The 26646-nt window shown below is 49.1% G+C and overlaps 8 protein-coding genes across 8 annotated transcripts; 3 read left to right on the plus strand and 5 right to left on the minus strand.

Moving 5' to 3' along the window:
* Positions 1-449: 449 nt before the first annotated feature.
* N7520_004089 (uncharacterized protein) lies at positions 450-2227 on the minus strand (the record flags this gene model as incomplete). Its single annotated transcript, XM_057138024.1, has 6 exons — positions 450-804; positions 856-1299; positions 1347-1544; positions 1593-1706; positions 1761-1937; positions 2001-2227. 6 exons carry the CDS (start codon positions 2225-2227, stop codon positions 450-452), a joined length of 1515 nt encoding a protein of 504 aa, XP_056998489.1.
* A 940-nt stretch (positions 2228-3167) lies between these two features.
* On the plus strand, positions 3168-3534 carry N7520_004090 (uncharacterized protein; the record flags this gene model as incomplete). The annotated part of the gene is made up of 3 exons (XM_057138025.1): positions 3168-3270; positions 3321-3435; positions 3504-3534. The coding sequence occupies 3 exons, from the start codon at positions 3168-3170 to the stop codon at positions 3532-3534; spliced, it is 249 nt and encodes an 82-aa protein (XP_056998490.1).
* Positions 3535-3721: 187 nt separating this feature from the next.
* N7520_004091 (LipA and NB-ARC domain protein) lies at positions 3722-6193 on the minus strand (the record flags this gene model as incomplete). The annotated part of the gene is made up of 6 exons (XM_057138026.1): positions 3722-5221; positions 5269-5580; positions 5643-5705; positions 5755-5998; positions 6065-6132; positions 6191-6193. 6 exons carry the CDS (start codon positions 6191-6193, stop codon positions 3722-3724), a joined length of 2190 nt encoding a protein of 729 aa, XP_056998491.1.
* An 866-nt stretch (positions 6194-7059) lies between these two features.
* On the minus strand, positions 7060-8236 carry abnA (putative extracellular endo-1,5-alpha-L-arabinase; the record flags this gene model as incomplete). The annotated part of the gene is made up of 4 exons (XM_057138027.1): positions 7060-7195; positions 7246-7331; positions 7391-7864; positions 7931-8236. Coding segments are annotated over 4 exons (1002 nt in total), but the record flags the coding sequence as incomplete, so codon positions are not given.
* Positions 8237-10567: 2331 nt separating this feature from the next.
* On the minus strand, positions 10568-11672 carry sidJ (putative siderophore biosynthesis lipase/esterase; the record flags this gene model as incomplete). Its single annotated transcript, XM_057138028.1, has 2 exons — positions 10568-11566; positions 11619-11672. The coding sequence occupies 2 exons, from the start codon at positions 11670-11672 to the stop codon at positions 10568-10570; spliced, it is 1053 nt and encodes a 350-aa protein (XP_056998493.1).
* Positions 11673-13013: 1341 nt separating this feature from the next.
* Positions 13014-19327, plus strand: sidD (nonribosomal peptide synthase SidD; the record flags this gene model as incomplete). Its single annotated transcript, XM_057138029.1, has 2 exons — positions 13014-13457; positions 13508-19327. 2 exons carry the CDS (start codon positions 13014-13016, stop codon positions 19325-19327), a joined length of 6264 nt encoding a protein of 2087 aa, XP_056998494.1.
* A 400-nt stretch (positions 19328-19727) lies between these two features.
* Positions 19728-23754, minus strand: N7520_004095 (ABC transporter ATP-binding protein; the record flags this gene model as incomplete). The annotated part of the gene is made up of 2 exons (XM_057138030.1): positions 19728-22762; positions 22812-23754. 2 exons carry the CDS (start codon positions 23752-23754, stop codon positions 19728-19730), a joined length of 3978 nt encoding a protein of 1325 aa, XP_056998495.1.
* Positions 23755-24555: 801 nt separating this feature from the next.
* Positions 24556-26558, plus strand: mirD (putative MFS siderophore iron transporter; the record flags this gene model as incomplete). Its single annotated transcript, XM_057138031.1, has 4 exons — positions 24556-24857; positions 24913-25183; positions 25235-25577; positions 25627-26558. The coding sequence occupies 4 exons, from the start codon at positions 24556-24558 to the stop codon at positions 26556-26558; spliced, it is 1848 nt and encodes a 615-aa protein (XP_056998496.1).
* Between the last annotated feature and the right edge of the window lie 88 nt (positions 26559-26646).

The raw sequence follows: 26646 nt of genomic DNA on the forward strand, positions 1-26646 counted from the left end.
CCAAGACTCCCCTCTCAAAGCTCGAAATGATGAAGCACACTGTGTGGTCGCCTCTGCACAAAGCCCTGGCTGTATGTGGATGAGGAAAACTTCGCCTACTTTCCCAAGTTCATCCTTTCCCTCAACCGTGCATCACACTGGCAACGGATAACAGCTGATGGCGGCCAGCCCTAAGGCTACCCAAATCAACTTCTAACAACTCACGAGGCTACGGCATGTGTCGAAAGACAAACGAGCGAATTGGGATGCCAACTGATTCTTAAACCCAGCATGGGGCTCTACACCTGCCCCACTTCCCTCTCGTTCGGGTCTGATGCATAAGCCTTTTTCTTCCTTGCTTATCAGAGATTACATACGTATATTCAAATTAAATATCTTAATCTATCCATCATTACCACAAAACAGCGAACGTTAATCCATTATAGTAGAATTTCACATCGTGAAACGAATTATAGAATATAACGGAATCTAATAACGCGGCTGTCCAGGTCACTAGAATCCACAGAGGGAATATCTTGCGATGATTCCGCCTCTTCCAGTCTCTTGTTCATCTTCATATGAACGAGACGAATAACGAGGGCTATGACAGCAACTAGTAAAGCGATTACAGCAGTCGCTATCCCTCCAGGAAGGTATCTGGGACCGGATGAGTCTGGCCACATGTAGCTCCCGTAGATTGAAGCTGTGTTTCCAATCATATTGGCAAGTGCAATCGCAGCAGACCGCTTGACCAAGGGTCTGGGGAATGAATTCGCGACCCAGGCAAGGATGATCTGGTATGCGGACACGGCACCCATTGGCATCCTAGAGGGGTGAGTGACATTTATCAGGAGAGTTTATGGGGCTTAGACGTACAAGAACATGGCGAAGAATCTTGCGCCGGTATTTGTTGTTGCGGTACAAATGACACCTCCGACTACACTGATCATCATCAAGCAAATGATGTGCCAGCTGCGATCGTCTGTCTTGCCGGACGTCCAGGTGACGAAGAGGGAGACGAAGAAAGTGGCAATCCAGACCGGTGCGGTGATTAACAAAGTCTCGATGTTGTTGTGTCCAAGAGTTTGCACGATGGTCGGGAAAAAGTATTGGAAGTTCTGGGATAGGAGAGAAGTATGCTGCAATAAAATGAACAGGTATATACGCTTGTCGCGAAATACCATAGCTAGGGCTTCCTTGATGCTACTGGTGCTCGCGTCATCGGCTTCGCCGGCATCATCAATCAACCGCCATTGAGCATATGCTTGCTCCTGGGGGTCCAGCCACGAAGTAGTGGCAGGGTAATTTGGGAGGAAGATACTAAAACGGTGAGAAATGAGACATCAAGTAATTGCACATAGACTTACGCCGCCAGAAGTGATATTCCAGTGGTGATGCTGCCCTCGATGATGAATAGCCAACGCCACCCGGCAAGGCCATGGGCGCCATCCAGGTTACCCAGAACACCAGCGCCAATCAATCCACCAAAAGCATTCGCCAGCGAGCTACCTGCGTAGAACCATGCGATGCGGACACTCAATTCTTTTCTGGTGTACCAACTCGACCTAACACGAATATTAGAGCTGTTCATATTTGCTGGTGACAGCACTCACATTAACATAACAGCACCCGGGAAAAATGGGGCTTCAACAAAGCCAAGGAAGAATCGTGTAACAACCAGTCCTGTGAATGATTGGACGGCTGCCTGGCAAGCCGAAATGACACCCCTATATGAGTTATTGATATATCCGCTGCCCATTTGTGATCTGTCAAGGACTTACCAAATAGCCATAGCAATTCCCAGAAACAGTGAAGGCCGAATTTGAGTAAGAAGAAGATTAGACGGGAGTTGCATCAGTAAATATCCCACAAAGAGGATGCTCGTAGCCAAGTTGTAGTCGGTGCCTTTCATCCCTAGATCCTTTTCGAGAGATCCAAGGCGCGCTTGTGAGAGATTGCTAGAACAAATTAATTAGCATACCCAGAAAGAGTGGAAGGGGGTTCCGGGTTTAAGTTCGTACTTGCGATCCAAGAAATTAAGCAGATACATCAAAATCAAGAAAGGCAAAAGATGCAAGTCCACCTTCCGCAAAAGGGTACGACTCATCTTCTGATTCCACTCAGAACTTTTCGAGGCATATGCTTGATAGAGCGCATCCTGTTCAAGCTCGGCCCCCTTGGCCGATGTATCTTGGTACTCAATTTGTTCTGCGTCTGATTTGGCCATAGCTTTGGCGAGAATTTGCATGTCAAAAAGATGTTTATCTATGCACGACCTGCAGAAAGCTGTTCTTTATAGAAATCGCGGCAGGACCTGGCAGTCGCAGATCTCTCGGTGCAACTCCGACAAGACGCCAAGTACCCCGTGGAGAGACGAAACAAAGAGCTCACGAGAGCAACAAATCCTGCCGTTCAGGGTCTGCATTGGGGTAAACGTTGTTTGATGGAGGGTCTCCGAAGTTCCTATTGGTTGATTGTCCATAGGGAAATTAGTGGGATCTAATGTCCCAAAGTGGAGCGTGCAGCGCGGGGAAACTTCTCGGGGAAATGAAGCCCGAGGGGTATATATTCTGTTAGACATTGGTAGAATGAAATCCGTCCCATTTTACATTTCAGATCCTGATGAACGACCAAATTGCGGCACTAAGCGCAAAAAAAAACTATCATGAGCATTGTCACGATGAAGTATCAAGCAGAGTAACCGACTACAGCCTGGGCCCAAGCGTGCTTACTGTCGGCAAGATCCGCCTGGGCAAGGCGAGACTCAAAGATGAGTCATGATTTCTGCCTGAATATTGCCTGCCTCTTGCCTTATATATAAGGCTGTATTATAACCTGCCTGAGGCCAAGATATATACTGCATGACGTGGGCCAATGCTGTGTCCTGCGCCACATCCAATTAATTCCCTAATCCTGATCTGATCGGCAAGAATGACCTCAGTCAGATCCAAAAACTCTAGCTGATATGACCAGCCATAGACAATCAATAAAGAGGGGGTGGGGCATCCAACTGCATCGGTCGATCCAAACACAGGAATGACGATTTCAAAACCAAAAGGTTCTACGCATGATGTAGATGATTCTATAAATTGATCCTCACTTCCCCTTAATTTTCACTCTTCATCTACACTAAATTCCTGCACCTCTTACATCTTTTACAACTTTGTTACTCTTACCCTTCTTACATTATGGATAAGCTTTCCGGTCTCGCTTCCAAGCTCGGTGGTGGCAGCAGCTCCTCCAACACAAACGCAAACCCGTCTGCTGGTCAAGAGGACTACCTTGACAAGGGTGAGTCTTTATCATGGCAGGCAAACTTGACCCTTCTGACAACTATTTAGGTCTTGATGGTGTCGAGACGAAGTTCGGCGGTGGCAAGGTCGACCCTGCTAAGATGCGCTCTACCAATGAGAAGATCACCGATTTTGCCCGTGAGAAGTTTGAGAGTGCTACTGGGTAAGTGTTTTCTATCGTTAGAGCACATAATTATTCAGAGTGATACTGACTATACTTTGTACGTACAGCAAGAACGTCCCCGAGAAGTTCTCCAACTAATTTTACCCTCGCTTGGCAATAATGATACCACTTGATATGATAAGACTACACAATTAAGACATACCCCGCAGTTGATTCAGTTGCGTGGCATTACGAATTTTCATAATACATCCTTCAACTGTGAAACAAATGTAAAACGCGTAGTGGAATAACCCCAAACACCATCGCCAACGTAGCCTAACCTAACCTAATATCGCTGCAAAGCCGACAAGAATCCCCCTATTCCTCTAGTCCCACGATTGGTAAACATAGTATTTGCACGACACAACTGAAGATTCGTGCTGATGCGCTGTGTCACCTTCGAATTCGTAGTCCCGTAAGCGGTCAAAGCCCGCTCAAAGTATCTCTGAGCGGGCGCATACTCCTGCGCTGCGAAGTGTACATTCCCAAGCATCTCCAATATGATTTGCGTTTCTGGGTTATCTATACCCCTGCGCCGTTCCGTCCAGTCAAGGTAGCGCATTAACCATGGAATCGCCTCGGTCTTCGTGTTCGAGGCACCAATACCAAATTGAGGCCCCTGGAACATGTACATTATACCGATGCTGCTGACAATGTCCTGCGTCTGCGGGTGGTCGGGGCCGAGGGTTTCTTCGGAGAGTGTGAGGGCTCGGCGGAGTGTCTCGGACGCTTCGACGGTTTGTTGTGCGCGTGTTAATCCTCGGCCTACCAGAGATAAGGCCCTGATGGTGAGGGGATGTGACTGTCCGAGACCGGCCTTCAGCTCTTCGTGAACGTGTGGAAGCATATTGACTGCCTCCTGAACGTCGCTAGGCAGGTTGAATGTCACATAGGTCCCATCGGTATGGTTGTAAAGAATCCATTCGAGTGTGTCCAGAATAGCGGCGAATACTCTGATGTGGTTCTCCCCTAGGAGACGTTTGTAGGTTTCGGCGATTTTTTCTGCGGTCATAAGGGCGTTTTCTCGTCGATTGAGACCGTTATATGCCATACCTAATCGGCGACGTGTTTCGAGGGTGTCGAAGTGATCTTCACCGATCGTCATTTGCTGTCGAGCTAGCACGTTGGCGCAGATCGACTCCGCCTCAGAGTATTTGCCCTTCGAGCAGATTATTTCGGCCATCAAGCTCTCCACCTTCATTGACAATGCATGCCGTGTTCCAAATACCCGCTGTACGTTCTCAGAAACCCACTGGCCCCATTCTATGGCCTTTGCGAAGTAGTTGCCTTCAAGCTCAACCTCTGCTAGCATGTATCCAACTGACAAGGTGCTTACATGGTCTGTGCCAAGCGTTCTGAGGTGTTCCTGGAAAATCTCATAGTCGATTGTTCGGGCTGCTTCCCATTTGGCCTGATTTTTCAGCTCTGCAGACCTAATAGATCGGGGGTCTCTATCTTGAGCGACGAATATTGTGCCCGATACCCTCTGCACGGGCTCACTGGGTCTTCCCGGTGGTTCATATGGTGTGCTGCTGTTGGAGTGCATGCGTGGGGGTACCGGAGGGGGAGTTCTACCTGCTGTTGGACGGGGATTTGCCTGAGGAATAAAGCCCTGATCTGCCAGCAAGGCTTGATCCACCAACTGCTTGATGTTTCCCTTGATCAGTCGGTACATGGGTCCCCGCGTCGCAACCTTGCACATCTGCGAATGGTCCGCGTCGAGCTTCAGTTGGGTCTCGCGGAGTCCAGAAAGACCGAGAACGGCGGATTCTTCATCCACGACCAACTATTTCAATCAGATAGCAGTACGTAATACTGTGAACTTACACTTACATGGCTTAATGATGCCGGACCAATACCTCCGATCTGGACCTCTTTCCCTTCGATGAAACTGACAACCCGATAGTCCTCCAGCTGGTGCCGAAATCGATCGGACATTTGTCGCGTGAAGAGAGAGTTATGCTCCAGACAGTCCAGAAGGTCGTTACTGGCTTGGCCTTTTGAGATGAACCGCGCAACCCTGGCGGCGATTTTCCCCAGCTCAACAGCTTTCGCGCCTCGATGGGGAGTACCAAAAAAGACTAGGCCGGATGTAGCTGTGCGGATGGAGTTATACTTGGGGTCTTCCTTTGCATTGAGAAGGGCCTTTTAAAAGAGACGTCAGCTGGAGTTGACAGTATTAGCACTGAATCAATATTGGAGCCTACTTGTTTTATGACCAAACCACCAAGACTGTGTCCGATGAAAATGATCTTCGGTGGCAAGGCGCTCTGCTTGAAGTCAGCCTGACATTCTCCGAAAATTCCGGGCATATCTTACTATTGAGGGGTCCCGCTCCATATCCAATAGGTTAAGCAGTGTGTTTGCATGATCTTTGATGGAAGCTGTTGACATCGTTTGGGCGTTGGTGACGCTGGAATTGTAACCATAAACAAAGACGCGCGCAAAAGGCATATCTTCGGCCAGAAAGTCCGTTGGCCAGAACTTGCCGTTTGCATGCGTCCATGTCTGGAATGGATGATCATTTCGACCGAGAGGATTCAGACCATGCACAAACACAAAACTAGAGGTCAAGTTCAGCTAACTTCTTCATGCCCAGGTGTGAGTATCAACGGGAGGTGAATCGTACTCTACTTTAGGGGCATCGCGTGGAGTATAGACTTCCTGTAGGAAGGGAAACTCGTACAGCTCCCCGTCCTGCCAAAGAATTAAGATATTTGACTTGACTTCGAGCAGAGCGGAATATATGACATACCATTCTAAATGTTAAAGCGTGAATTTATGAGTGTAAAAGAGAAAAGGACCGATGGAGAAGACCTTCGCCGGGGGTATGACTGATCAATGTGTACAGCCCACACACTGAATACGAGGATGACGGCCAATGTGACCATTTCCCAGCCGGTCCGTACCTGTCTTGGCTCTAGTCCCGCGACAATATGCCTTGGTTGCGGCCAATGGATTTGACCATCAGCAATCGGCTGGAATTGCCTTGAAACACCCGCTGGGGCGTTGTCTTGGCAGAGCTAAGGACTTAAAGGAATAGCGAGGCGAGGCTCTTGCATATTGCTGACAGCCAAATATACTTTCTTGGCCAATGAAGATCTGTAGGTGAGGTGAGGATAAACATTTCCACGATTAGTTGCCTTATCGGCTGGGTCTTGCCGACACCCAGGTTGGACCCTGATTTTTATGCAAATGAGCTTGGAAGACACGGAATGGACCGCCCGTGGAACTTAATAGTTTAGATCCATTAATGAAAAAGTATTTTTTAGTAAAGACATTTCAGGGTTGGCGATCATCTTATAGTTAATTATCGCGGTCTCTAGATGCACTTCGCAATTTCCAAGCACCAGCAACAAAGATATGAAATAGGCCCTGTCAACAGCAATCCAATTTTTCTAGGGGGGAGGTAGTGGTAAATTATACGCAGCGTGAAAAATTAACCGAATGGATAAATATCTGTATATCTTCCAAGAGGGATGACAGAAGGAAGAGAGAGACGGAAAAAACTAAATATGCAAACCATTGAGCATGCCAAATGGGGTCACCTGGCCACCTATCATCGTCCCTCAATAGACGCTGATCCTCTTTCTCGAACCTTTGACATTCCTATTCAAAGTATATCTAAACCACAGGCCACCCGGTAGACCAGTCAATAACGTTCCAGCCAAATTGCTTTTCGTCATCGGCATAACCAATGCTGGTATTCGTATAGGCGTAGTAAAGCACAGTACCGTAGGTCGGGTCGTCAAACACACCCCTGGAAATTAGCCTCATGTCAAACATGGGCTCATCAAGGGAGCAACTCACTGTCCACCAGGTCCATACACCTCTCCATGACTTTCCAAAACAATCGTACCACCACCATCGGTACATGCAGTTCCATCAGCATCGACCTAGTAGACGTTAGAGACTAGTCGGATTAAGTAATCTCATTAGGAGAACATGAACTCACAAAACTACCCGTTGCAGAGGTCGAGCGGCAGACCTTGATATGGTACTCCTGTCCCGAAGCAGGTAGATCTTCACTGTAGTCGCAGCAAATACCCCAAGAATAGAAGAGGTAATAGTAACTTCCATACTTATACATATAGGAACCCTCCTCTGGATGGGTACCATCTGGGTAGTAGGCAATGTTAAAGGGTGTTCCACTAGTAGCAGTTGCAGCAGAGTTTAACTCCACCTGATAGATGTCGTCCCAGAATGATCCAAAGTTCAAGTAATAGGTACCATCGACATCGATCAAGCTTGGGTCAATTGCGTTGTAATCATCCGAAGACGAAGACTCAATGATAGAGCCGTGATCTGTCCAGGAATCTAGGTCCATTGTCTCGGAGGTTGCAAGACCTATAGCAGAGGCTTGCGACCCGAATGTCGAGACGACATAGTAGACATAATAGAGACCATCAATGTAATGCGCATCGGGTGCCTATATTCGATGAAATTAGATCAAGTCATGACTCGGAATGTGGGGTAATGGTTCAGGAAATCTCACCCATAGATCAGTGTTCCCATCGAGATCGATACTTGATCCATCTGGCAGCATAGACCCGATAGTCGTCCATGGCCCTGAAAGACTGGATGCGCTCGCGTAGGAAATTTCATTGCCAGTGGAAAAACGAAAGTATTTACTGTCCGATGATCGTTGAATGATTGTCGGGTCATAGACAACACATGCTCCAGAGCAGGCCTCCGGATTTGCATATCCGGACGCTAGTGCTGCAAAGAGCGCCACCGCAGCCACCGGAATTGTCAACTGCCGAGGTTGCATTGTTGCAAGAGATGTTGTGAACAAGGCGGACTCTGGAGATTGAGATTGAAGTGTTCTTCAGCGAAATGTGATCTATTTATTCACCAAACTAAGCTTCTTCATAATCTCCGGCCAAGACTCATTCGTGGAAATGGCGCGATGGACCTGACGCCGCACGGGTTGACAGACTCGAGGGAAGAGTGGGTGAATGACGCTGGAGTCAGTCAATGGGGTTAAATAGCATGTGGGGTAGATCTCGTGAGGCTCATCAGGCACAACAAAGCCGGGTATAATTGCGTGTAGGCTGGATCCTGACTGTGCCGAGTGGTGGATTCCCATGTTCCTGGGGTGAGTGGCGTCTGTTGGTCAGCCCCAATACAGGTTTCTGAAGAATTTGGAAGCAAAAGGGGTAATACGCCGTGTTGAACTTCATTTTTAAGGGTCATGCCCATATGCTTCTTCTAGGATTGGAAAAGGGAACGAAATTGTCTGGGCAGCTGGTCATCAATTCGCGGCTTCTAACTCTTCCTCCGTTTCCCCGCATACTCAGAAGCTTAAATGGGATATAAGTCAATGTCTTATCCCTTGAGAAGTTTAAAATGTAAATTGATAACAATATTCCACTTATTACACGGTTTTTTTATTGTCTTTGTTGAAGTAATAGGTCCCGGAATAGACAAAGAAGTAATAGGTCCCGCAATAGACAAAATTACGATAAATTAACTTTTAAACGTTATAACATGTTATAATGAGTGATATTAGAGCCCCATGATATGAAGACTACTTTAATATTTACAGAGATATATCTTTATTGACAGAGAAATGGACTCTTAATTGCCCACCCAAAGTTTGCTTCACTGTGTCATTCAATGTTAGAGGTTTCGTCAGCCACACGCTGGCGACTTGCCTTGCTCTAATAGACCTCCGTAGACAGCCGCCCCAAAATACGACAATGAACTGTGTGAATCGCAAAGTATAAACATTGATGTACTAGTAGCTTTCGTCAATTTGCATGATGCTCTGATGAACCTGATTGAGGATTAAGTATTATTTCGCCTGAGTTGCATGGGCAGTGCTCTGTTGGGCATTCCGAGGTTCAAGCTTATTCCGCTGCTCCGCCGGGGTTTTGCCCGACTTGCTTCCCCAAATATCCGACAACTGATCTACATTCTGAACACACAAATGGGCATGGTCGCATCTGCACAATATTTCGCTCTGTGCGACGAAAGCCCAACCAAAACCTAATCCCGGGGGACGTGTTTCTTGACGATATGGGTAGCCGACTAAAATTAAGCCGCATCGTACATCAGCCACCAAACGCACCAGTGCCTCTCCCGAAAGCCACCTCTTTAGGACTATCGAGTATGAAGTCCCTTGCCCCGCATTTTGAAGACAATGGAGACTCGGATATTCTGCCGCGCTTTGGCCGTTATATCCATCGGAAATTTGCGGCGAATTGGCTGGATCCTGATCACAACTCGTCTCCACTTGCAAGGTTAAAGCTCAGGCTTTGCTCGGCTCCTCAATATGTTCTGCATGTTAAAGGATCAGCCGACTAAAGATGCCTTGTCCGAAGTCTTGGTGTCTTCGTAGACGTCAACCAGGCCCAAGTCATCTCCATATTCGGAACAAGGGTATTGGCTGATATTGTTGTCGGTTGAAATAGAAGTACCATTCGGAGAAAGTAATGGCTATGCAGGAGACGATGAAATAATGACTTGGCCGGGGAACCCAAATCTTGCACGATTCCGATGCTGCAATGTGATTTATAGATGTGCAGATTTTCCAGCAACAGCAGGATGCCGCTCTTCCTTCTTTTATTAAGCGGCTACTACGCCGAACTATTTTCTTATATTTCTCTACAATACAGGTCTTCCCAGATTGCCGCAGAGCATAGCGATTTGACGTCGGACTGAATCGTTTTTAAAACGAACATCTGATATCGACCGTCGATCTCACGTGGACAGAGTCCTACAAATGCAGACTATTTTTGGACGAATTTGATCTGCCGAATCCACTCTCCCAAAGGGATCTTATCATTTACTTCATTGTAAATAACTGGCGCATTAATGGATACCTGCGACGCGAACTCGGGTCACTGTGAAAAGGATCTGTTTGTTGGAATGTCTCGTCTTGATAACCCCACTGCCCGATCACCAAGTGCTGCAGAGTAGAATTGTCACGTATATAGTCACATGCCTCTTTAAAGACCCGTAGACCCTCATCCGGTGCTCTTGTTATTCAGAGTGAGGATTATTCCAAGGAAGTTCATAGATACTGTACATTTCTATAGAATATTCATTCGCTATAATCATTTTCGCATCTAAAGAGACAAGTAGATGCCGGCGAAAAGAGCATAATCCAATTCCGCGATCATAACTTCTATTTCGCAAGTGCTGTCTCCAGATATCCCATAACCTTCCCAACCAGGAACTGACGCGGCTCAGCCTGATCGTCGTTACTCAACGCATGAGAAGCATTTGGGATAATTGCAGTGTGCTTATCATCCCAGATCTGGAACTTATCACCATGATTCACAGCATTCCTCCATCGAGCCAGGTTTTTTTCCTTATCCACCCACCCAGGAATCGCCTGATCGGCCCCCGAGTACAAGACCATTAGTTTATGCTTCAATAGCCCCTGCTGCTGAATCAAGCCAAAGGTCGCAGCCAACTGATCATCACTCAAATCTGCACTGAACAAATCATCTTCACCAGGAGTATGAGGACTCTCAGGACTATAAAGACTCAAGAACCTCCGACAGCTAATAGGCGTATTAGACGGATAAATAGCCGAAGTCAACTCCAGCGGCAGCATAGTATCATATTTACTCCCCCCCTGCACCGCTTCCTTCGCAATGGCCTCCATTTTATCACAGATCTCCCGCATCTGCGCCGGCGAATTTTTGCCAAATCCATGCTCAATACACAGTTGCACAGCCTCCCGATCAGAAACGGGCGCCTGCATAATCGCGCCATCGAGGGGTAACCGGAGCTTGTGCTCGAGACTAGCATCGAACGCTGGGACCGAGAGATGCGGGTTCGGTCGGTAGAGGTAGTGCATCACGCACTGGCTACCAGTCGAGTGGCCCATCATGACGATCTTTCCCTCGCCGAATTTCTCGGTCTTGTAGTCCTTGATATAGTGGAGGCATTCTGCGATCTCGTTCGTGTCGCGGTCTAGGTGACCCAGGCCCCAGGATTGGTAGGAAGATGTGAGATTTAGGGTGAAGAGGGACCATTCGGTTGGCTGGAGGGCTTTGGCCAAGTCAGCCATGTAGGATGTTGTTGCGAGGCCATCGCCTAGACCGCCGACGAAGAGGAGACTGTGAGGTTTGCGGACGGAGGCGGAGGTGTATTCGAATGTAACGAGGGACTCGGTCTGGCTTGGAGTCAGTGCGGAGAAATTGGAGATGGAAGCTTGGTGGACTCACGTAATGGTGCAGGATTCCTGGGAGACCTCCCTTTGGCCAGAATTTGGAGTACATTTTGTGAAGCTTGAGGCTTTTTGTGAAAGAATGGATGAATTGGTGTTGGAATATCTCAAAGCTCCGACTCTGACTCTGACTCCTGAGCTGGGGTAAATGTTCCCTTATCTGATCCGACTCTGTGTGCCGGCATCGCAAAACGTGCCCTAAACCGCTTCAACAATTAGACCCACTTTGTAATTGGTGATCTCATTCGGCTTCTCATACTCCGTTTTGATACAATTCTTTCCGTATTTGTATGTCATGTCTTGTATGTATCGAGTGGGTTGGTATTACATAGTGGGTCTACTAACGTCCGAAAAGATTAGATTTTTATCAAAGTCAAAACCGGAAAATAAATCAAAGCACGGTCCTTCGGGCTTGAACGGAGACAAATCCCGTCAGGGTCGAAGACACTGCAACCCAATTTCTGCGGGTGAACGGAGTCCTTGCTACCTTAACATGCATCAGACCTCTTTTAAGAAACGTGCATATTTATTGATGCAGGGTTATCCAGCAATCGTGACCGGATAGGGTACCTGTAGCTGACACCTTTCAATCGGCAATTCCCGTGTCAACGAAAATGGGTCCAATGGGGCACATTTAAGTCTCAGATGTAAATGCGGCATTAACAGTATGGCGAACATGAGCATCAAAGAATGAATTACCTGAATTTGTACCACATTTGATCCGGAGTAAACAAAACCCACAAAAAAAATAGAAAAATGAATAAAAATAATAAACCATCCACATTAAGGAAGCTGCACGAGGATAGAGCCACATGGACAGCTGATTGCTCCGGATATTGCGAGCCAAGACATGAGGCAGGAACAGCCAAAGTTGCTTTGGTATTTTTTGTTTTGTATTTGAAACTTAGACATGACGTAATATACAACAATACAGATCCACATTAAGTTACTAGCGTAAATCAGATAAGACCGATAAAAATCATAGGAAAATATCCAAAAAAAAACCAAATTCTGGTTCCCAAGTGGATTTCATTTTAATTTTCTTGGTATGGATCAATGTAAACCAGTCAGAATAAATGAGGCATTTCTTAGGATTATTCATTCTTTTTCCAAGCTGCAGGGTATTCTCGGCTAGACTTAGAATGTGCGAAATCATGAACCCACTCACACTTGCCGATCTCGCTCTTTATACAGTAACTGTACGGAACATTTCCTTCGGCCCCGCGGTTGGGTCGTCAGAGCAAATGGACTGCATGCAAGCTGTCTAGCTATATATTGTACACTATACCCTTTCCGTCATTCCAGATTCGCGCAAGCTCACGGACGACCGAGGTTCGACTCCTCTTTTCCCTACAATCCGTTCTTGGATCCCAGAAGCAGGACGGTCGCCAATATGGGCTTTATTGATGAGAATGATCTGCCTGACCGTAACCAGCCTAATGGCGTTGCAGAGTTGTCGCGTCCGGTGGATAGCGACGGCTTCCGCTGCTTCCATGCCACTGATCTTGCGCCCGAGGTGTCGACACCTACGGGTATGAAGGAAGATGTTGTGCTTCTTGCGTGGCTGATTGTGCTCATGAGAACACGAGAAGGTACCTTGCCTCGCTTTGAATGGGCGTACAACAGTCGCTCCGATGCCGACGTTAAGTCCGTTCACAACCAATTGCCCACTGAGAATGTGGTGCCGGGACTGGATAGTAGCGTTGAGCAGATTGCGACGGCTATTTCGCAATACATTAAATCAACAACCCCGGTGGAGCTGGGTGATGCACCGAATTCAGCGTCACTCATTTTGAGCTCCGGTTCATTAACATACGATGCGGAAGCCAACGAAGAAGTGAGTATTCTTGCAATGATAGAGGGGTTTTTTGGGACTGATAGATTCAGGGAGCAATGCACTTCGAAGTCCGCTTTGAGCACGATCAACTCCACATCCGCCCAGTATGGCAGACCGACAACATGCTACAGCATACCGTTAAACACACTGTGGAGCAGTTCGCAGACACAATTAAAGCCTGCCTCTTAAACCCGGGCGCAACTATCGAGCAGAGCTTGAAACCGGTTGCATGCGACATTGAGGAAATCTGGCGCCTGAATCATGAGCTTCCCCCCTTATACAGCTTCGGAACACATGAGCTTTTCTCCGAACGAGCCAAACAAATCCCCGACAAGGTCGCGATTGATTCATGGGATGGCCAATTAACATACGGCGAGATCGAACAATGGTCTTCCTACACTGCATGGAAGCTCAAAGAAGAAATGGGCGTCCAGCTAAACGATGTCTTACCTGTGTGCTTCGAAAAGTCCAAATGGACAATCGTTGCAGTCCTTGCCGTTATGAAAGTAGGCGCAACCTTTGCGCTCATGGATCCCACTCTCCCCCTTGCTCGACTACAGAATATGGCAAAGCAAGTGGGCGCAAAGGCAATGGTGTCATCCCGTAACCAACATGAGTTCTCAGCAGAAATCATGCCCAGTGATAAGATTTTTATTGTGGAGGCCGACGCCTTCGCAAACCTCTCCAGGACCGAGGTCATTGCTGCATTGCCGACTGTCCCTCCACAAACTTTAATGTACATCATCTTCACATCTGGAAGTACCGGTACTCCGAAGGGCGTGACAATCTCGCATGAAACCTATACCAGCAGCTGCATTCCGCGATCCGAGGCAGTTGGCTACAAGGAAGACTCACGTGTTCTCGATTTCGCATCTTACGCTTTTGATGTCAGTATCGATAGCATGCTTTGCACTCTGACTAAGGGTGGTACCCTCTGCATTCCGTCAGATGAGGACCGCCTGAATGACATCAATGAAGTGATCCGGAACATGAAAATCAATTATGCCGGCATGACACCGTCTGTGGCCCGTATCCTAGACCCTGATGTGATCAAATCGCTTACAAACGGTCTTGGTCTGGGTGGAGAGGCTGTGCCAGCAAGAGATGCCAACATCTGGGGCCAAGATGCCCGTATCATCATTGGATACGGTCCTTGTGAATGTACTATTGGATGTACTATCAACAGCAGTGCTGCCACTGGCAGAGATTACCTCTCAATTGGACCCGGTAATGGTGCAGCCATGTGGATCGTCGATCCAAATGATCATGATCAGCTCATGCCCATCGGTGCTGTTGGTGAATTACTTGTTGAGGGACCGATCGTTGGACAGGGATACTTAGGCGATCCAGAGAAGACCGCCTCTGTATTCATTGAAAGCCCTCCTTGGCTCGCTGCCGGCTACAAGTGCCATCCTGGTCGCAAGAGCCGTCTTTACAAGACTGGTGATCTCGGAAGATATGACCCCGATGGATCTGGTGGCATTGTTTTCGCCGGACGAAAAGACACCCAGGTGAAATTGCGCGGTCAACGTGTTGAACTTGGGGAGATTGAGAGTCAACTTCGTGCTATTCTACCTACAGATTCCAACGTCATTGCCGAGGTTATCGTGCCCCAGGGAACAGGGGGTCAAGCAACTCTCATTGCATTTGTGACCACCCCCTCAATGAAGGATCAGGGTGGCCCTGGTGTCACCTCGGCGGAGCCTTCTGATGACCTGCGCGAGATCCTGCCCAACCTCAGTACAGAGCTCGCCAAGGTCGTTCCGCGGTACATGGTGCCCACAGCATACATCCCGGTCAACGAAATTCCAGTTTTGATTTCCGGCAAAACAGACCGCAAGCAGCTTAGAGCATTCGGAGCTACTATCGACCTGCGCCAATTGGACTCTGGCAACGAAGCTATGGCCAACCGTGAGTTGAGCGATCTGGAAAAGCATTTACGCGATGTCTGGGCTCAAACTCTCAAACTCGATGCGGAAGGCATCAAGCCCAATGATAACTTCTTTGCTCTGGGTGGTGACTCTGTCGCAGCAATGAAACTTGTCTCCGTCTGTCGGTCCCAAGGCCTTGATCTCTCTGTCACTGGCATGTTCGGCAACCCTTCACTTGCTGCAATGGCTAGTGTTGTTGAGATATTGGATGGTGGAGCGGCGATACAGACTGAGGCACCTGCATTCTCGATGATCTCCCAACCTGCTGCGAGTGCCTGCGCTGAGGCCTCTGAAGTTTATGGATTCAAGAAGACTGCTATTGAAGATATCTACCCTTGCACACCCACTCAAGAGTCGCTGTTCACGTTCTCTCTAAAGTCCGTCAAGCCATATGTCGCCCAGCGGGTCGCGACTATCCCATCCAATATTGAGGTCACTGCTTGGAAGGCCGCTTGGGAGAAGGTTGTCACCAACAGCCCCATCCTGCGCACACGTCTAGCTCAGCTTCAGGAACCCGGCCTCCAGCAAGTTGTACTGCAGGACACCATCTATTGGAGAAACTCAGATAATCTCGAAGCCTACCTTGAAAAAGATCGAAATGACAGAATGCAACTTGGAGACCGTCTTGCCCGGTATGCTATTGTCGAAGACAATGGTAAGAGATACATGGTCTGGACAATCCACCACGTCGTCTACGACGGATGGTCTGAGCCGTTGGTTCTGCACCAGGTCAGCAACGCTCTGAAATATCAGCCCGTGAATATCCAGACTCAGATGCGAGAGTTTGTGAGGTGGGTAAAGGATACCGACGAGAGCGCCATGGAAGAGTTCTGGCGACGAGAGTTGAAGAATGCTGTCGGTCCCCAATTCCCTCGTCTCCCTTCAAGAGATTTCGTCCCACATCCCGATGGCAACGTTGAGCACTCTGTTTCAGTCCAGACAGGCGCCGGATATCCGTTTACTCTGGCTACCTTGATCCGCGGTGCCTGGGCTCTTGTTTCGTCTCAATACTCGGGAAGCGACGATGTCGTTTTCGGCGAGACTCTTACCGGTCGCGATATCTCTCTCCCTGGAGTCGAGGGTATTGTTGGACCGCTGATCGCCACTGTCCCAGTGCGCATCCGCATCAACCGACAAACCACCATCGAGTCCTTCCTCCAGGCCGTTCAATCCGGAGTGCTTGCTCGCAGCCCATACCAGCATATGGGTATGCAGAACATCCGCAAGGTTAGCCGCGACGCCCAGCATGCATGCGAAGCTCCCACCGGCTTGGTCATCCAGCCCGATCCCGACTCCGCTGCGGTGGGTGAGCTCGGCTTCGCGCTTGGTGATGTTGTTCGTGAAGCTCTACACTTTAACCCCTACCCCCTGATGATCGGTTGTGGAATTCGAAAGGGCGGTTTCAGAATCCGCGCCAACTTTGACAGTACGCTGATTCAGGCTCCGCAAATGAAGCGTGTCCTTGCGCAGATGGAGGCCGCTTGCTTCCAGTTAACTCGTAATTTGTCTAGGAGGCTGGATGAGATTTCTTGCATTCCTTCGACGGAGCTGAACCAGATTTGGCAATGGAATGAGACTCCGCCTTTGTCGCTTGATGAGTCTACTCATACGCTTCGTGCTAATTCGAGCATCAAGGCAGGATCCTCGTATCCTAGTGCTGTCGTGCCTTGGGTGGTTGATGTTCGGAACTCTTCGCTTCTCTCGCCTATTGGCTGTGTTGGTGAGCTTTGGCTAGAAGGGGCTATCCTTTCCGGAGAGACTGTTGACTCTCCAGCGTGGCTTGTGGCTGGAAGCTCGGCCTGTGGTGGCCGTGCAGGCAAGGTCCAGCCTACAGGAGACATTGTTCGACTGCAAGAGGATGGCACCTTGGTATTTGTCGGTCGTAAAGAGAACCTCCTCCCAGTTGAAGGACATGCAGTGAACATCGCAGAGCTGGAGACTCACTTCACAAGCTACCTGCCCCCGACGGTTCGCGCTGCTACTGCAGTGATTCAGTCGGCGGAAGGCCAGAATGACCAGCCGGAGCTAATTGTTCTTCTTCAGCCACGGGCTTCTAAAGAGAAGACTGTTGAAATCATGTTCGAGAAACATGAAATTGGATCAAAGGGCTGCAAAGCCACAACTTGTACAGCCGTCACTTCTAGCCTGGCTCTAGGATTGAAGAAGCTCGACAAGTTCATTCGTGATTCTCTTCCTACCTACTTGGCTCCCTCGGCATATGTGGTGATTGAGGAATTCCCTGAAGAGTCCGAAGAGGTCGACTACCAAACTGTTCTCAACCAGCTGGCTACCAGCATTCCCACTCATGTTCTCGAGAAACTCCGAGAAGGCTTCCAGGAAGCATGGAAGAAGACTTCTGCCCAAGCCAACCTGACTCCCAAGGAGAACATCCTCCGAACAGCCTGGGCGAATATCCTCCGCATGGAGCCAAAGAAGATCGATCTCGATGACAACTTCTTCCGTCTGGGTGGTGACTCAGTCCTAGCTATGAAGCTGGTCTCCAGTCTGCGCGCACAAGGACACGGCTTGACTGTGGCAGATATCTTCCAGCACATGCGCCTTGGAGACGCTGCACGTGTCTTGAAGCTCGATCAAGCTTCTCAGCAGAACATCAAGCCCTACAAGCCCTTCTCGACCCTGGACCAGTCAAACCTCGACTCATTCATCTCCGACATTGTCCGCCCGAAGCTGGCTAATCCCCAGTGGTCCATTCACGATGTCACCCCGGTGACCGATTCCCAGGTAGTGGACATCAAGGCTACCGTTAACACCCCTCGGACCGCCATCCAGTACACCATGCTCTTCTTTGAGGAGGGTGTCGACCGGGAGAAGCTGTTCCATGCTTGCGACAAACTCATCAAGACCCACGAAATCCTGCGCACAGTTTTCATCGAACACGAGTCTAAATTATACCAAGTTGTTCTGAACGAGATGGAAACACCCTTGACTAAGCACCTGGCAGACGAGGACCTCGAAAAGTCCGTCAAGGAAGTCTGCGCCGCCCACGTCGAGCTGGATTTCAAGCTCGGCTCATCATTCCTGCAGGTAATTCACGTGGAAGGCCGAAACGGAAGCGACTGTCTTATCCTCGGTCTGTCTCACGCCCAGTACGATGGTGTTTCCCTTCCCAAGGTTCTCGAGGACCTCGAAACATTCTACATCGGCGGTGAACCCGCCGCTCATGTGCCATTTTCCGTGTATATGGGTCGGGTCTCTGATGAGCGTGTCCAGAAGACCGCCACCAACTACTGGGGTAACCTCCTCAGGGGTTCCTCGCTGTCCGTCCTCGAAGGAACATCAGTCAAGCCCGGCGACAAGGGCGTGTTCAAGACCAAGACAGTTGAGCATGCTCAGCCACTGGAATACATAACTACTGCCACCCTCCTTACAGCAGCCTGGGCCTTGGTACTGGCGCGTCGTCTCCGCAAATCAGATGTCACGTTCGGAGGTGTCACATCTGGTCGATCGATCGATTTGCCTAACGTGGAGAATATCGCTGGTCCTTGTTACCAGCTCACACCCATTCGTGTCCTCTTCGAATCCCACTGGACGGCCATGGATCTTCTGCAATATGTACAGAAGCAAAGTGCCGAGTCGGCCGCGTATGATTTCCTCGGGTTCGAGAAGATTTCTCAGCAGGTAGGCTGGTCGACGGGCCATTTCTATGATTCTCTTGTTCATCATCAGGATTGGGATGATTTCGATACCATGCCTTTCGCTGGCGGAATTTGCAAGGTCGATATTTTGAATCCTCATGGTGATTCCCCTTACCCGATGAAGGTTGTTTCGTTTGTGAAAGAGGGTAAGGTGAATGTTGGTCTTGTTGGGAGTGAGAATGACTCGCTGTTTGTTGACGAGGCTTTGGATGAGTTGGCTGCTACTGTGCAGGAGTTGAGTGGTCAGAAGGTGGAAGCCTTGCTTGATGCGGAGATTTTTTAAATGAGACTTAACGTCGTTCGTTGTATATTTTTGATGTCTTTCTTATTTTATAGCCAATTTATTCCTGATTTCATTATGATTTTGCGGTAAACTTGTTTCTTGGATTTGATAGGCTTAGGTATCAATTGGTGTTAAACATACTCAGAACAAACCTTGGGAATGGGTGTCAACCTTACAAGAATCTACATCCTCCTTGATAATGAGAATCTAATATTTAACAATTATTTTTTTGCATTCCCTGCCTAAGTCGACACATGGAAATCACGAAGATAAAATGATGAGTTGAACGAGTCTATAAGAGTATGTGAAGAGAATGAAATAACAACGCTATGTACATGCAAAGGTGACGACCCATTCGGAAACGTCAGGTATTAAAATCAAAATCTAATATTTTCACCAATCAAGTTGCAACTGTCTGGTGCATGACATTTGTCCGATAACTCTCGGACCTCTGAAGCAGCTCCTCATGTGAACCATGATCAGTGCACCTTCCAGCATCAATCAAGAAGATGACATCAGCCTTACGGATAGTGTGCAAGCGATGAGCGATCGCAATGACAGTGATGCCCTTAGCAGCCTTGCTAAGTCCATCTTGGAGAAGTTTTTCTGACTCAGCGTCCAATGCACTGGTCGACTCGTCCAGGATCAACAACTTAGGCTTGCGAACCAGCGCACGGGCAATGGACAATCTCTGCTTCTGGCCACCAGAGAACTGACTACCGTTAGGTCCACACATTGTGTTGTAGCCTTCGGGTAGTGATTCAATGGTCTCGTGGATGTTGGCGAGCTTGCATGCTTCGACGATCTCTTCGTGGGTAGCTTCTCTGCAGGGCTTGGCGCCGAGGCCGATGTTGAAAGCTACAGTTCCTTCGAACAACACGCTCTCTTGGGGGACGAGGGAGATATTATCGCGGAAAGAAGGGTCGCGGGTCTTTGTTACATCGAGGCCGTCGATCAGGATTGATCCAGACTCGGGGACGTAGAGGCGCTCGGCGAGGGAGATGATGGTCGATTTACCGGCACCGCTGGGGCCGACGAGGGCGCAGAATTGTCCCGGTTTGATGTCAATGGATAGGCCATTCAGGACCTTCATATCTGGACGAGCGGGGTAGGAAAAGTGGACATCGCGCAGCTGGACGCTCGACGCTGTTGAATCGGACTGGATGGCTTTGGGTTCGATGGAGGACTCGTCATCTCCTTTCGGGGCAACATTGGGTGCGTGAGTAGGAACATGACCACGCATTTTGTCGGAACCCTGCTCGATGAGGTCCAAGATTCTAGCCATGGCAGCTCTGGCTTGGGAAAGTTCCGGTGCAAGAGCGAACATTTGACTCCACAGAAGGGCGCTGACGAGGAGGGAGAAGACCACAATCAGGAACTGGGTCTGGGTGTAGGTGCCGTTGAGAATCTGCTTAGCACCCCACCAGTAGGCAAGAGCGTTCACACAGTTACCGAGGAAGTAGGTGGTTGACTGCCATGCACTTGCTTGTAAGGTGACATTGAGGGTCTCTTTGCGAGGTCCACGGAGAGACTTGCGGTAGGTCTTCAGGGTCTGATCTTCGAGGGAAAGGGAGGCAATAGTTTTGATGTTGCTGATTGCCTCGACACCAATGTCTACGGAAAGGGAGTAGGCATTCTCATGACGCTCCTCGAACCGACCAAGAATGAGGAGTTCCATGAATCCAGCCCCAAGAAGAAGCGGGACCAATGCAAGACAGACCAAGGCAATCTTCCAGGCGATAATGTGGGTGAGGATGATGGCGGCGAAAAGGTTGACAGTGATAGAGAACAAAGTACCGATAATGGAACCACTCAGGCCGGCAAGAGCGTTACCATCTCTGGTAATGTATGAAAGAAGCAAAGGAGGAGTGCGTCCATTCGACTGGTGCCACTGGAGGTCCTGTTCGAACAAAGATCGGAAAGATAGAACTCGCACAGTGTAGACAACCTTCTCAGAGACCCAACCAAATCCAGCCCAACTGACAACGTTGGCGAAGAACTCGATGATGGCGAGGACAAAGAACATGAGGGCGTAGAAGTCACCTTGGGACCGAATGTAGGCCGCGCTGTTGCAAGGATCCAGACTACCGACAGTGTTTCCGAAGATGACAGCCTCACCAGAGAAAGCTCCTCCGACAATGACTGCACCGAGCAGGGCAAGGAAGATGATTAGCAAATGCGGGCGCAGAGTTGGGGCAAAGCCCTTGCAGAGAGCCCAGAGAGACTTTCTTGGGGCCTCGAGCTCTTCCGGTTCTTCCTCATCGCCAGAATCACCAACTGGGGTTTCTTCAGTTGTGGCGATCTTCTCATTAATATTTTCATAGGCAGTGTTGGAGGATTCAGCTTTCTCAATATCACCAGCCGTCACGGAGCTCTGATCGGATTTGCTGACAGTCTCCACGCTGACGGTAGTGTCATTCTTGTCGGATGTGCTGAGGGTCTGCAATTTGACCAACTCGGCATACGATCCATCCTTGGCCATCAGCTCGGCATGATTACCCTGCTCCACGATGTGACCCTTGTGCATAACGATGATATTGTCCGCTCCGGTGATGGTGGACAGTCGGTGAGCGATGGTAACGACGGTGCGTCCAGTGGCAATGTTGTTGATGGCCTTTTGAATACGCTGTTCACTGTGGGAATCCAGAGAGGCGGTAGCCTCGTCAAGAATCAGAACCGCGGGGTCACGGATAAGAGCCCGGGCAAGAGAGATACGTTGCTTCTGACCACCACTGATCAATCGTCCGCTAGATCCAACGACCGTACCAAGTCCATATTGCAGGCGAGAGATGAAACCTTCGGCATCAGCGAGAACAGTCGCCTTTTTGACCAATTCCACAATCTCAACGACGTCAGAGCCACGCTTCTCGGCCTCAGTCATAAGATCCTTTCCATTGCGAAGATCTTCAGCGAGCTCTTCCAGATCAGGGCGGATGAAAACCGCCTTCAGGTGCGCGTGGTTCGGGTTACTTGAGTTAATCAAACCGTGTGCAATATTTTCCAGAAGAGAGCGGTCCAGAAGAGAAGGCTCCTGTTGGACCAAGCTGAGGAAACTTCTCAGGTCCTTCACGTTCACTTCCTGGATATCATGGCCATCAAAGGTAATTTGACCCTCATTGGGGTCGTACAGTCGGGTGATCAGGCCTGCAATTGTCGATTTTCCACTGCCAGAGAGACCAACCAGGGCAGTGTGCTTGTTGGCGGGAATGCTCAAACTGATGTTGTCGAGGACGGTGATCTCAGGGCGGGAAGGATAGGTGAAAGAGACGTTCTTGAACTCGAAGCCACCCTCAGCCTGAGTCATGCGAATACCAGCATCAGAAGTACCATCAATCTGGGGCACACGTTCAAGATCTTCGCGCAACTTGGAGTACGAAGAAACCGCCTGAACGAACAAGTGCAGAAATGGTGAAACTTGACTGAACAGCAAAGTGGCTAAGTCATGTCAGCATCACAGGTCACGATTTCATTTCGTCATACATACCTTCAATCAAAACAAAGATCACAGTGAATGTTGCACCAACAGTGACGCCCGAAGTCCCCGTTGCTACGGACTTGGCAACCGACTTGGCACCTTGCCAAAAGGCCAAGCCATTCGCACCATATGCGACAAAGTATAACACACCAGACTGAATACCAACCACCAAAGCCTTTTTCAGGCCTTCACCTTCGGAAAGCTTGAGTGCTTTGGAAAATTTCTCCTCCAAACGGGAGTTGGCACCAAAGGCCTGCACCACGACCGTGTTGGACAGGGCCTCGGAAGCAATCGATGCAGCGGTAGCGGCATGATCGGACATGAGTCCAGCATACTTTTCAATATAATGGCTTCCGACAAAAGACATCAACATGTAGGCTGGAATAAGCGAAAGCAGCATGCAAGCAAGCTTCCAGTCCTTGATAAAAGCAACGATGTATGCGGTGATAAAGAACGAGATCGCCGAGAGAACAATTCCCACTTTCTCAGATGTACCAGAACGAATCGTTTGAATATCGCTATTGAGACGCGAGGCGACCTCACCAGGAGGCAGTTTGTCGAAGTACGAAGGTTCCTGTCGGAGCAAGTTCTTCAGGTAGTTCTCACGGAGGCGCTGCGCCAATCGCGCACCAGTCATCGTCCAACATGTGAGGTGAATATAGATGGTAAAGAACTGCGCAATGGCCAGGTAGACGATCAGAAGAATTTCGTTATTGATGGATCCTTGTTCGGAGGACTCCGAGGAGGCGGTTGCGGTTCCATCTCTCTGGGCGCAAGTTGCGGAGTTAAAGTCGTCCAGCAGTGAACCAAAGACGATACCGATAATAGGGAATGGGACACCAGAAGCAATTGCACTAAAGAAACCCACGACTAGCATGGCAATCTCTCGTCTAGAGGGGTTGCAGGCCACTAGGAGCTTACAATAGCTCGTGAGTTTGGCGAAGCCCTTCATGATGGCAGAGGACACCAGCGATTGGAAGGTACTTGGTAATCACCAGGACTTGACCATGCGATTCAACGAAGAAACGCGAATTTGAGTTAGTTGCTAAAGCTCAGGAGCTCGAAGGAAGAATAATCTTATCAATCAGAGAAAGCTAACCTGAATAGGTGCCGAATCCACTTTGACTCGAGTCGCAAGGTCTGTTCCGGCTACACTCTGGTCCGGCTTGGTTTTTTCTTGTATCTCCACTCACACGGAATGATTTCGGATTAAGCCGACATCGCATCTTTTCCACAATGGATGATCAGATAAAACTTCCAAGGTGCCCCACTGCCAAGTTCCAACCAATACCGTCATGTATCCACTTTTATAGTACATTGTCAATACAAAGTAAATACCAAAGTGGATCCATGTAATGTATTGTAACGACCTTTCCACACAGAATCCTCGATTCTCCATCTTACTCGGCTACAGAGTACACAAACCCTCTCTACGGATACCTTTAGCGCTTTGCGTTAGGCTCTTCCGTGTAGATAGATATAAAATACAGGTGGATATGTGGATCATATCACCTGTTTCCGGTTTTGCCATCCCATATCAACAAATGAAATTCTCGGGTCAAAATCGCTTCTTGGGTCTGGGCTTGCGTGGCTTCATGCGGTGATGTTAGTCCCGTTCCACAAGCGAACTTCGGCCTTTATCAATCTGTGGAAGATCCTGTTCAGGACTATAAGGGACAGAGATTTTCCCTCGAAGTTTGGTACTTGATCAACATCTAATATTTTTCTCCCCCTCCCACTGAGATCGTCGATCATGGCTGGTTTCAGGACTATCTTTGGTCGCCAGTCCGCCGAAGATGTTGTTACCACGGTCAATGTGAACTCCCAGGAGTCTAAGACTGCGTATGATCAGAAGGCTACCGATGTTTCTGATAATGCTAGCTCGGAGGCCAACGAGGCCAACGAGAAGGGTGCGGTTGATACCCAGAACCCTGTTCCCGAGACGCAAGGCCCTTCCTTTGAGACCCCGGATGAGAATACTCAGCGGGGTGTTGCGGATATGGAGGCCATGACCCAGACTTGGTCGCGTCGGTCGCTAATTGCGGTTTTTCTCAAGTATGATATACTTGCTAGTTCTTGATATGTTTGTTCTATACTAATATTTGCACAGCATCTGGCTCCTGTACTTCATTAATGCTTTCCAGAGCTCCGTCTTGAGCAACTTGATTCCCTACGTGACCAGTGACTGGGATTCCCACTCTTTGCTGAGTGTTATCTACGTTGTCGCTGATGCTATAACTGCTGCTTGCTATGTTCCCCTCGGTAAAATCATGGATATCTGGGGTCGTGCTGAGGGTTTTGCCTTCATGATCTTCTGCGCTACCATCGGTCTGATCATGATGGCGGCTTGCAACAACTTGCCCACCTTCTGTGCTGCCTATGTACGTGCATTCTTCTATTCAGTTGATTGAGATTCAACTAACATAAAATAGGTGTTTTACAGTCTCGGTACCAGTGGTATGACCTATACTGTTGACGTCTTGACGGCCGATGCGTCCATGCTCAAGAGTCGAGGTCTTGCATACGCTTTCACTTCCTCCCCCTACATCATCACTGCTTTCGGTGGTGCGAAGGCTGCCAATGACATTCTCGACCAGATTGGTTTGAAGTGGGGATTCGGTGTTTTCGCCATCATTTTCCCCATCGTCGCTGCCCCTCTATACTTCATCCTCAAGTATAACCTGCGGAAGGCTGTCAAGGCCGGCCATGTGGTCAAGGAGTCCAGCGGCCGCACTCTTCCCCAGAGCATTTGGTTCTACATTGTTGAGCTTGATGGTAAGCACCTCAATCATATAGTGTACCACGCACATACTAACCGTCGCAGCCCTCGGTCTCCTCCTCTTCTCCGCCGGTCTTGTCCTCTTCTTCCTACCCTTCGACATTGCTGGCAGTGCCCCGAACAGCTGGGACACTCCCTACATTATCGCTATGATCTGCGTCGGTTTCGTCTTGCTCTTCGTCTTCCTCATCTACGAGTGGAAATTCGCTCCTAAGCGTCTGTTCGAGTTCGGCTTCCTGTGGGACCGCACTGTGCTCGGTGCCTGTTTGCTAGACGCTACCTACCAACTCTGCTACTACTGCTGGGACTACTATTTCACTTCCTTCCTGCAGGTCGTCAACGACGTCAGCGTCGCCGAAGCCGGATACATCAGCAGCATCTTCGATATTGTCTCCGGTGTCCTGCTCATCGGTGTCGGTTTCCTGATCCGCCGCACCGGCCGCTTCAAGTGGCTACTCTGGGTTGCCGTGCCGCTCTACATCTTCGCCCAGGGTCTGATGATCTACTTCCGTCGCCCCAACCAGTCCGTCGGATACCTCGTCATGTGCCAAGTCTTCATCTCCATCGGTGGTGCAGTATTCATCATCGTCGAGCAGCTTGCTATCCTAGCTGCTGTCGACCACCAGCATGTCGCCGCCGTCCTGGGTCTGCTAAACGTCGTCGGTACCGTCGGTGATGCTATGGGTGCCACCATCTCCGGAGTTATCTGGCAGAACACCTACCCCAACGCACTTCGAAGACTTCTGCCCGATAGTGCGATGTCCAACTTCGAGAACATCTACGAGGATCTCAACACCCAGCTTAGCTACCCCGTTGGCAGTGTTACCCGCATTGCTATCCAGGATGCTTATGCTTATGCTCAGACTCGCATGTTGGCAGTCGGAACTGGTGTCTTTGCTCTTGCGTTCATCTGGACTATGATGATCCGTAACATTGACCTGAAGTCTGTGCCCCAGGTCAAGGGAATGGTCTTTTAAGCATTTCTGGAGGATCTTTCGAGTGCCTTGGAAAGGATCTTTATATATGTTTTTTTTGTCCCTCTTTATATACCCTGACACCTGTCTA

This window comes from Penicillium odoratum (genome assembly GCF_028828045.1).
Source record: "Penicillium odoratum strain IBT 22623 chromosome Unknown utg000003l_segment0_segment0, whole genome shotgun sequence".
Taxonomy (NCBI): Eukaryota; Fungi; Ascomycota; class Eurotiomycetes; order Eurotiales; family Aspergillaceae; genus Penicillium; species Penicillium odoratum.